The sequence below is a fragment of the Populus nigra genome, chromosome 16 (genome assembly GCF_951802175.1).
Source record: "Populus nigra chromosome 16, ddPopNigr1.1, whole genome shotgun sequence".
Taxonomy (NCBI): domain Eukaryota; kingdom Viridiplantae; phylum Streptophyta; class Magnoliopsida; order Malpighiales; family Salicaceae; genus Populus; species Populus nigra.
The window spans coordinates 9,925,049-9,935,454 of NC_084867.1; the positions used below are offsets into that span (position 1 = coordinate 9,925,049).

The 10,406-nt window shown below is 34.2% G+C and overlaps 1 protein-coding gene across 3 annotated transcripts; it reads left to right on the plus strand.

The window, feature by feature from the left end:
- Positions 1-249: 249 nt before the first annotated feature.
- Positions 250-8,297, plus strand: LOC133676159 (serine/threonine protein phosphatase 2A 55 kDa regulatory subunit B beta isoform-like). 3 transcript variants are annotated; one of them, XM_062097765.1, is made up of 14 exons: positions 250-493; positions 577-680; positions 827-934; positions 1,053-1,172; positions 3,039-3,230; positions 3,347-3,438; positions 3,555-3,673; positions 4,309-4,432; positions 4,540-4,663; positions 5,213-5,281; positions 6,564-6,655; positions 6,757-6,834; positions 7,635-7,711; positions 7,790-8,297. In XM_062097765.1, exons 1-14 carry the CDS (start codon positions 289-291, stop codon positions 7,924-7,926), a joined length of 1,641 nt encoding a protein of 546 aa, XP_061953749.1. In that variant the 5' UTR covers positions 250-288; the 3' UTR covers positions 7,927-8,297. The 3 variants fall into 3 exon arrangements, 1 of the variants encoding a protein (XP_061953749.1); XR_009835549.1 differs by lacking the exon at positions 7,790-8,297 and having other exon boundaries at positions 6,732-6,834; positions 7,635-7,712; XR_009835550.1 differs by lacking the exon at positions 7,790-8,297 and having other exon boundaries at positions 6,738-6,834; positions 7,635-7,712.
- Positions 8,298-10,406: the final 2,109 nt, after the last annotated feature.

Sequence of the window (10,406 nt, forward strand, 5' to 3'; positions counted from 1 at the left end):
TCGATTTTGCATGAATTAAATCTGATTTTACTAATTTTAAGTTTTTAATCTAATTTAACACATTAAATATATATTAACTCATAAAATCATAAAAAATTTAATAATTAACTTGTGATCTCAACAACATCATCACTATCTGCCAAGTGAATAAGCAAAACCCAAGTAGCCTTCTATCCAACGTAAAAAAACAAACACATAAAATAAAGCCCATCATAAAATAATAATAATAACAATAATAATTCCGGGAAATCCGAAAGGATAATAAAAAGAAAGCTGAGGTCAGCAAGCATGACAGAATCAGAATCTCTCGTTCTAGAACTTCGTAGCAACCAAAATAAAATAAAATTGAAGTGTTCAGCCGCGGCAGCTGAGGAAGAAAACATGAGTTCCAGCTCTAGAGACTCCTTTTCCTCTCTTACTCCTCCTCCTCCACTAGACTGGAAGTTCTCTCAAGTCTTCGGTGAAACAACTCCCGGTGAAGACCTTCAAGATGGTTAGCTCTTACCCATTTCCTTTTAATTTTCTGACTCTGATGTCTCTGTTCTGTTCAACGCTTAATTCTTTCTTGTCTTGCAGTTGATGTTGTATCTTCCATTGGATTCGAGAAGAGCGGTGATTACCTAGCTGTTGGAGATCGGGGTGGTCGTGTTGTAATTTTCCAAGCAAAACATGGCAAACATGTCAGGAATTTTTTTTTCTTAGTAAATAAATGTGTTCAGTAAAACCAGCTAGATAGATGATTTTGGCTTTGCTATTTTTTCTTCTTTTTGTTTAGGATGGATAAAAAAATTGGGCTGAATCTGATCATCGTTTTACCCTTAATTAGACTCCGAATTCATTCCTTAACCGAAACGAGCTGGAGCGGTTGGATTGCGCCTTTACAACACATCCTGAATATCAGTACAAGACAGAGTTTCAGAGCCATGAACCCGAGGTATTGACATCCTATGATTTAGTTGTATGCCTTTTTTTTTTGGGTTATGTGTTGCGTGCATTTTTGCTCTTTTAAGTTTGTTTTAAATGCTGATCGTGTTGTGTCTGTGTTTCGTTAGTTTGATTACTTGAAGAGTATGGAAATTGAGGAGAAGATTAATAGAGTAAAATGGTGTTCCACTTCCAATGGATCACTGTTTATCCTTTCAACCAATGATAAGACTATTAAATTATGGAAGGTATGAATACTCTCTTCTTACTCATGATCACATTTAGAAAGGACATTCCCGACGAATCAATCATTAGTTACCGCCTGGAGTCGCTTAAGTTTTCTATGGTTGGTGATGTAGCTGTTGAAATTTATAATGGATTACTGCTGCTTGTGTGATCACTGATGGTTGTTTGGTCACTTGCTAGATTTTTTTTTTCAGTCATGATGATGTAGGAAAAAAATTTGAGGTAGAGCATTTTAAGTTACCTGTTTGTGAGGCTTGAAATTGAGGGAAATTGAAGGGCTATGAAATTCCTTCGCTTTGACACAACAGGACTGTATGAGGAAAAATCATTTGCAACGAATTGACTGTTTATTATGGAGACGTGTGGTGGTGGATTTTTGCAGTGTCACATGCTGCATACGTCAAGTCATGGTGGAAAGTTTTTGTTTCTTCAGACATATAATTTTCTTTGATGAAAGTTGTCATTAGTCAAGTTCTTTTGGATCATATATTGCATCAGTCCCTTTGTAATGGAGATCTGATGGTGACCAACCAAAGTACCTGGAAAGTTGACTATAGCTGCCAAGTCATTGCAAATTTGGAACATACCAGCAATTTCTGGGTTGAATCCAAGATATGAATGGAGAGACAAAAAAATTCTTTCACAGAGAGAAGGAAGGATATGTAATTGTCTGTTGCAGAGAAATATCTCAACTTGTTAGCTGGGTAGGCAGAAAGATCTTTGTCCTGGTAGAAAGATCTTTGGCTTGTTTGGTGTTGTATTCTTCTTGTTTTTGTTCTTTTGAAATTGCCGAGTAGTGAGTCCACATCAAACTTTTCTGCCACTGGAAAAGTGTGGATTGTCATTTTAGAGAAACCTTAACGATTGGGTGCTCTGATCTTGTTTGAATATCTATGAACCTGATACTTACAGCACTAGGGTTGATGAAACATAATGGAGGAGGAGGATTTTCATGGTTTTGATTATTTCTCCTCTACATCATACAATGGAAGGGTATCTTCCTTGAAAGGTCTCACACTTCTGAAGCCTCTTTCTTTATGTGTTTATGTTGGTAGATTTTTACATTACATTTGATTCCAAAGTAGGGAAAGATGGGGGATGTCTTACCAACGTTCCTGTCTAAAGGCCTAGTGGACTACTATTTGTTTTGGGATCTGCACATTCCCTCAATTGTAGAATATTTTGTTAACCTTCTCTTTGTATATTTGGAGGCTTTTTTCTGCTTGTCTCTTTCTTAATAGGTGATGGTATTTTAATTTAATTTGGTTAAAGTTTGGAGACAATTATTTGGAATCTATTTTTGTTGGTCATGTATGGGCATTTTTTGGAACTATTAGGATTTTTGGCATTAAGGCTGTTACTAATGATCATTGGCATTTCATTCTTGCACCAATTAAATGGCCTAGTTACCCAGATGTTTTGCACGAATCCTTCATTTTGCAATATGTGGCAGTCTCCTGTTTGAAAGGTTCCATACATCACCTTTTCTTTTTTCCAAAGAGGTCCTTAGAGGAAGATCAAATTGTTCTGGTCCTAGACTTTGATTCTTGTGTACCCTATATAATTGGTTGGGTTATTTATCATTCAACATTTCATTTTTAGTTTGTGTTTGCTGAGAGATGGGAGATGATTTGCAGCTCTGTTCATTTTTCTTGCCTCCTTGATTGGTAATTCTTGGAGAAGAGGCGAATGCAATTAGATTTGTGTTGCTGAACCAAGTGCCTTAAAATGAAATTGCATGTTGCCTCTTTCATTTTGCTAAAAATTAATGGAATCCTAGATTCTCTCCACATTTTTATATGCATTTGACACTCTGATACAGTATTCTGGCGAGGTTTACAGTTAACTTATGTGATTCTTGAGTCTAGGTTAGGGAAAAAAAAGTGAAAAAGGTAAGAGAAATGGAGCATCATTCAGTTGTGTGCTCAGAAAATGATCTTCTGGGTGAAGGAAGTTTCATGAGTGAGCTAGACAAACCACCTACCACTAATGGTTATAATCTCGACTGGGCAGAGAAGATAGCGAAGGACACTTTGTCATCTCAAGAAGTGCAAACCAAGGTATGCATATGTGGCTAACGTTAAAATATCCCAGATTCTTCATGATACTGTTTTTTGTTCGCTGCATGAGTTTGCCAAGGATGTGGGATTGTTTACTAGTTTGTTGGGTAAATTAGATCATTCATACTGAAGAAGCCACTCGTGCAAATTGTCGGAAGGTGTATGCTCATGCTCATGATTTTAATATCAACTCGATCTCAAATAATAGGTAAAGTTTTGAAGGGCATCTTTGTCTTGTATACAACATGCAATGTGATACCTTCTACATTCTTCATAATGCACAGGTTTTCTGCTTCTTTTATGATGTTCATGATCTCTGTACAGTGATGGTGAGACATTTATTTCCTCAGACGACCTTCGCATAAACTTATGGAACCTTGAGATCAGTGACCAGTGTTTCAATATCATTGACATGAAACCATCAAACATGGAGGATCTAACCGGTGAACTCTCTGAATCATTTATGTAATGTAGTCAAGTTGTAACCTTGTAGGCTCGTACATTTCTAATGCAGTGAAAGAAAAATTTTCATCATTTTGTGGTTTATCATAATTTAAAAATTATCTATTTGGCATTTTTTTGTTTCATCAGTATTCTTTTGCCTGTTTTTATTAGGACTTAGGGTTTCTCGGTGCCTGTATAAAGCACCTCTTGTGGATTTCAAGGACTCCGCCTGGTGAAATTTAGATTTTCCATCTTTCCCGTTAATTTGCCTACCTATTCTCATTAGTTTCTCTGGCTTATTACCTGAAGTTACATTACATCGACTTCGCAATGAATTTTGATGAGAAATGATAGTGATTTCTGTAAGACGTATCAGAGAAACTTTCTAACTGGAAATACGTAGTTGAATTAGCTAATATCACTTGTTGCAACCAATCAACAACAATATTGAAATATGCTACTTAGGCTCTGCAGTTCGAGACTTATTCTATGTATTTTCCCTGCTTGACTACCAATTAATTTATAAAGGGAAAAAACTACAAGATCATTTTAGGCCCATTCTGCTACTTTATTCAAGTCCCAATCATCTCCATTAATGACCTCTCCTAATTGAAGTGTGAAAAATTTTGTTCAGAGGTCATTACAGTGGCTGAATTCCACCCAATTCATTGTAATCTGCTAGCATACAGCAGCTCAAGAGGATTTACTCGACTAGTTGACATGCGTCAGTCAGCAATATGTGATCATAGTGCAAGAATGTGAGTTTAGTTCATTTATCTGTTTCACCACAGCAGCATATTTATTAGTAAATCTGGTATAAATTTGAAAAAAATTCTGTGATGTCATGTGGATTTTTACTATGCAGATTACAAGATGCAGAATGTCGTGGGTCAAAATCATTCTTTACAGAGCTCATTGCATCTATCTCTGACATGAAGTTCACTTACGATGGGCAGCACATCTTAACTCGCGATTACATGAATTTAAAGGTTTTCCGCACAAGATTTTTTGAATTCTTAAACTCATTTGATTCAGTTATATTTCTTTATATTGATTCTCCCATTCACTAGTTAGGGAGGACACGATGATTAAAAAGCTTATATATGTCATAACTTAGTTTATGGTGGAATATAAAGAAGTAGTGATGTGACCATGGCTTTAAGCATAGGTATTATGCAATTAACTCTGTAGCCTGTCATTTGGAAATTCAGGAAGCAATCACTGAAAACATCTTATATTTATCTGACTTCTATCCTAGTTTTGAAACTTCTCTTTTAAAGCAAAAGGCATGTCTCAGTGTCTTTACTAGTTGAATAATTTGTCCTTATGTATGGGTTTTGGGCTGCATAAGTTTGTCATTTTCTGGTATGAAATCGTTAGTGTTTAGTTTAGTTTTGTGCTATTTAGTTGTTTTAGTTTATCGGATGAAAAAACTCATACTTAACTCTCATCTGGCATTAAAGTGTATTTCAATTTGATAGTGGTGCATATTATCTCTGTTTCTCTGTAGCAACTGATGCTTTCATATTTTTCTATAGCTGTGGGATATGCGAATGGATTCGTCACCAGTTGCTGTATTCAAGATCCATGAGCACCTGCGCCCTAAGGTAAGAGCATTCACCATCAACTCTCTTGTTGAGGAACATAGCTCTATGGATATTTATGTTCAATAATGTAGATCATTTTTCTTTATTCTTTACCTTTACAGTGGTGTTTGCATCAATAATAGAGAGCCTAGTATTTGTGGAACTGATTAATCACTTTAAACAGTTTATATTCATACCCTTCCAATAGATTATCAACCGCATTACCTGGCCAAAGATTAGTGAACTAGTGTCACTGTTTTTTGCTTATCATGAGCTCAAATGAAGGACAGCTCTTTTTTATTCCAGTTTTCTGCTTAAAAGAAATATTTTTATTGTATTTCCTATTTATTTTAAAAGATCACTTGCTTGCACTGTAAGAACAGAAAAGATTTTACTCAAATTTCGACCTTAGCTCAGTGGCGAGAGCAGAGGGCTGATTCCTCTAGGTCGCTGGTTCGATTCCGGCAGGTCGAGTGGTTATTACCATGATCATCTTGTCTCTTTTGGTTCAGTAATTATTATCTTAACAAAATTATGGCCTTTTAATTTATGAGCCTTTAATACGTTCAAAAGAAGTTCTACAGTCTCTCCTCAATATGTTAATTTTGCATGCTGCTTTTATAAACATATTACATGAAGCTATATATGTATGTATGATATTCAATTAAATAAAAATCATGTACTAGTGCATGTTATGCTTCTCTTTTTAAAAGGTCTTTGAGTCATTAAATGGAAAATTTATCCAATTTATGTTCTTCTGGTTTAGGTCAGCGATGTAAAAGCAGCTTGTTATATTGAAGTAGAATGATACTTCATCCATAAGAATGATATGTGGAAGGCTTCTGAAAAGTTATTTCTCCATCAAATGATTGATTAAAGAGCCAATTCTGCATAAAGAGAATAGGCTCCTCTGGATTACTTTAACAGTGAAAAAGTAGACTGTTTAGTAATGTAGAAAAATAGGTGAAAGTCTTTTGAAATGATTATGTATCTTTAAAGATTCAGGGGAATAGGCAAGAGCTTCTTTTGGCTTACTTTTAATTGATAGGACAAAGTGGTCCAACTGAAATACAGAGCAGAAAGCTTCTCAATGCTGAAGTTCTCATAATCTTTAATTGATGATAGTTCTTGATGCTTTTGAAAGAAGGATTGTTGGTGTCCGCTTTACTTTCAAAGTGGAAGAAATAAGTGATTTGTCATTAAATCCAGCTATAGGTTATATTGTATTTGCTAATATCCTGTGTAAAATGTTTTACACAAATTGGGATGTCAACTTATAGCTGATTGGCTTTGTGTCCTGCAGTTAAGTGATTTATATAATGATGACTCCATATTCGATAAATTTGAGTGCTGCATCAGTGGAGATGGACTTCATTTTGCAACTGGATCTTACAGGTTTGCCCAAGACCTCATACTCCAGTAACATGTTTAACTCTCGGCCTTACTTAACACATGTACATTGCACTTTAAGTGACAGATCTTGTGTGTTTTCTTAGCAATAATTTACGTATATTTTCACATGGTGTTGGAAATGAAGAAGGGATTACAATAGAAGCTAGCAAAAATCCAAACAGGTTGGTTCTTGTCTCTTCTCTTCTTGAAAAAATAAACTGTTTGACTAATGTTTGAAATCTGTTGAAAATTTTCTTAAATGGTTTATTTGAACTCCTGGCCAAGTTACCTGAAAGGAGCAGCACATGTTACCCTACTAATACACAGTATTATAGGGGCAGATTTGGTTTGCATACTATGTGTGTAGAATTAAGTGATGAAAGAGTTGAGAAGATAGTTTGTTTTCACAATTAATACATTCCATTTTGATCAATTCGAATTCTTATATAATCTTTCTGTTGCTCACATGTCCTTAAGTTTTCTAGAAATAAATTGCTACATACTAGTAAATGTAACCGTGAATACTGGACAGAATTTTGAGATCGACTTTTGGGAATTCAGTGTATGAGCCATTAATTGTATCTAGATGACTGATTGCAGTAAAAAGGACGGGGGGGGGGGGGGGGTACTAGTTGTGACTCATAAGCTTCTTTTAATTGCTATAGTCCTCATGAATCTACTCTTGGATTTGATTAGTCAAAGTCCCCTGATTATGAAAGTCCCCTAGAATAATTGCTCTCTCTAGACTGTATTAGTGTACAGTGCACCATTAAGGTATGGGATGGTATTTCATTTAAACATGAAACTCGTCATACAAACAATGTCTTCAGTTAAATGCCAGTGTCTGTAGTGATTATCATTGCAGTGCTAGAGTTTCTTGTTTCCTGTAAATGCTTGCTTTTGCTCATGGCTTGACAACTGGGAGTACCAGAGAGCATGCAGAAAATTTTACCCTTTTCTTTTCTAAAAAAATCCACAACAGGAGATCAATACTCCATTCTACTTCAAGGCCAAGGAGATCATCCTTAAGCAACATGGCACGTGGATTCTACCGGCAAGGTTGTCATTATCTCTATTTTTACGCTTTTTTGCTCTCATTGGATTCATGCATGTCTAATCTTTCAGTTGACTATGTAGGACATGAAAATTACCGCTCAGGCAGCAATGAATTTTCTTGTAACTTAAGCTCCAAGCTGCTTCATCTGGCATGGCATCCAACAACAAACTTCATTGCCTGTGCTTCAGGAAATAGCTTGCTCATGTATCATGCCTAGTGTATATTCGCTCTTCAAAAGAATCATAATGCCACAGATTTTGCCTGCTGCTGTCCATGCAATTGTAAAGGAAAAGGATTTCAAGAATGTGCACAAACTTCTCATCATGGATAAAGAACCCAGACAAAGCTGGAAATCAAATGGCTTGACTACAATTCTCCATGTCAACTAGAAAAGTTCCCACTCTCATCTAAGGTAGTGCTTTAGTCTTTAGATGGAAACTTCGAATTGTCAAATATTAGGCTGCACTCGTTGCCCGTTGTATGTATTATGTGCCACAATATCGAAGACTGCTGCTCCTCTCTTTTTTTGTCTTGCCTTGAAAAGTAGATTGTGGCAACTGATATGTGCATGGTGAATTTTGGAGAACATGTTAATCTTTTCTTTTGTGAGTTTGGGGAGGAGGAAAGATGGCAAAACTCCGGCGTCTGCTGCTATGGAGAGCCAAGCCTGTTTCGATGGGGTTGGAATTAGCGTGGCATGCAGCCATACGCAAGTTATTGGGAGATCAGTTGAGCTATTGTCTTTTAGTTCTGACGAGGAAATCGTATTCTATCTAGATACAGGAAGTCTCTTGGTTAGCACTAGATTGGTGATAAGCTATGCCGTGGTCCGTGCCAAATATTCAGTCTCAATTAGCATATTATTTAAAAGGAGAAAAATCTGCTGTTCGAGTTAGAGTTATATATTTGATTGAGTTCAATAAGTTAATAAATATACCGAAGTAAAATCATGATGACATGCCTAAAATCAATGCCTACCAATATTCTGAAATGATTTCTAAAAAATTAAAATTAAATGGAATTCAATAAGATAGCATCAAAAAATACATCTTACACGAGTGTGTGTGTGCACACACACCAATCAATAAAATATTAAAAGATAAAATTTAAATTAAAAACAATATTCACATACATACACATCAATTAATAAAATATTAAAAGATAAAATTTAAATTTAAAAAATATTCAATCTTTTAAAAAAGAATTCCATGAGTAAACATTGGTCAATCTACCAACATATGTGTTTTGGTTCATGAGACGATAATAATCATGTAGAAAGTAAATTGAAAAAAATTATGATATTTAATTTCTAATTAATTTAATGTTGAAAAATAAAATTGAAAACAAATTAATTAAAAAATAAGAAAAAACAATTGTCTCGAATTACCTCAGGTTAGTTTATCAAGCACCTGACTCAAGTCGTGAGACCAAAATGACCTAATAGAAAACAAGAAAAAATAATTATGAAATCCAATTCATAAACAATTCAATGAAGAATTATGAAATTAAAAATAATTAATTAACAAAAAGAAAAAAAAAATCCTCATTACCTAGGTCATGAGATATGAATGACCTCATAGAAAGTAAACCAAAAAAAATTACGAAGCCATATTCCAACTCAATGTTGAAGGAAGTAATTGGAAAAAAAAATCAATTTAAAAAAGAACCTTAAAAAAAGATCATAGTCAACTTGGACTAATTTTCCAAACCCGTGACTTAGATCATGAGATTAAATATTACCTCATAAAAGGCAAATCCAAAAAGACATAAAATCAAATTCTCAATTAACTAAATATTGAGGGTTGAAATTGAAAAAAAATCAATAAAATAGATAAAAAACAAAACAAATAACAACCAAAAGAATAATGATCAAATTTAACATAAAAATAAATTAATCCAAATGTCGAGAGTTGAAATTTTAAAAAAAAAAACAATTAAGAAAAGGATCCAAAACAAAACAAATAGCAATAAAAAAAATGAAAATCAAATTTGATATAAAAACTGAATGAAACTAAATATTGAAGAGTGAAAATAAAAAATAAAATCAATTTAAAAAAAGATTCAAAATAAAACAAATAACTATTAAAAGAATGAAAACCAAATTTGATACAAAAATAAACTGACAAGACACCTTTCAAAGTTGACATAAATCCCGATGAGATGAGAAAGAAAAGAGGAGAGAGAAGAAAAAAATCAATAAAGGCTTATCATCACTCCTCCGTCAACATGCACTGGACCAACAGGAGGATCTCAACTTGCTGCTTTCCAACACCACCTTGAAAGCTAGTATTTGGCCGTGGGGAAAACCGCACAAGCCACCAGAATACAATAGGCTTCTCCCAACCTAGAGCATGTGTTGCACACACTAGCTATTTTGCTTTGTCAATTTATCTTATTTTTTATATTTATTTTAGTTTTAATTTTGGTCTCTTGGCACTTGATTGTTCTAAATTAGTCAAATTTTGTTATATTTGACAAAATCAAACATCGAGAATTTCCCTTGCCAAATAAAAAGTTGAGGAACTGAAATAAAAAAAACACGAAATTCTTTTATAATAATGCAAATCAATTTCTAATGTTTGCAAAAAAAAAAAATGAACTAGAAATTTTTTAAGTTTCAAATTCAGTTTTTGAAACTCTATTTATTGATTTCAAGTCATTAAAATTAAATTTTATTTCACCAAACCAAGCATTAAT

Bases quoted from the DNA above. Each gene is read 5' to 3' on its own strand.
- LOC133676159 (XM_062097765.1), top strand. From the start codon at position 289: ATGACAGAATCAGAATCTCTCGTTCTAGAACTTCGTAGCAACCAAAAT. The intron at 935-1,052 runs GTATTGACATCC...GTGTTTCGTTAG, and splicing joins TTCAGAGCCATGAACCCGAG to TTTGATTACTTGAAGAGTAT. The intron at 3,674-4,308 runs GTGAACTCTCTG...AATTTTGTTCAG, and splicing joins AAACATGGAGGATCTAACCG to AGGTCATTACAGTGGCTGAA.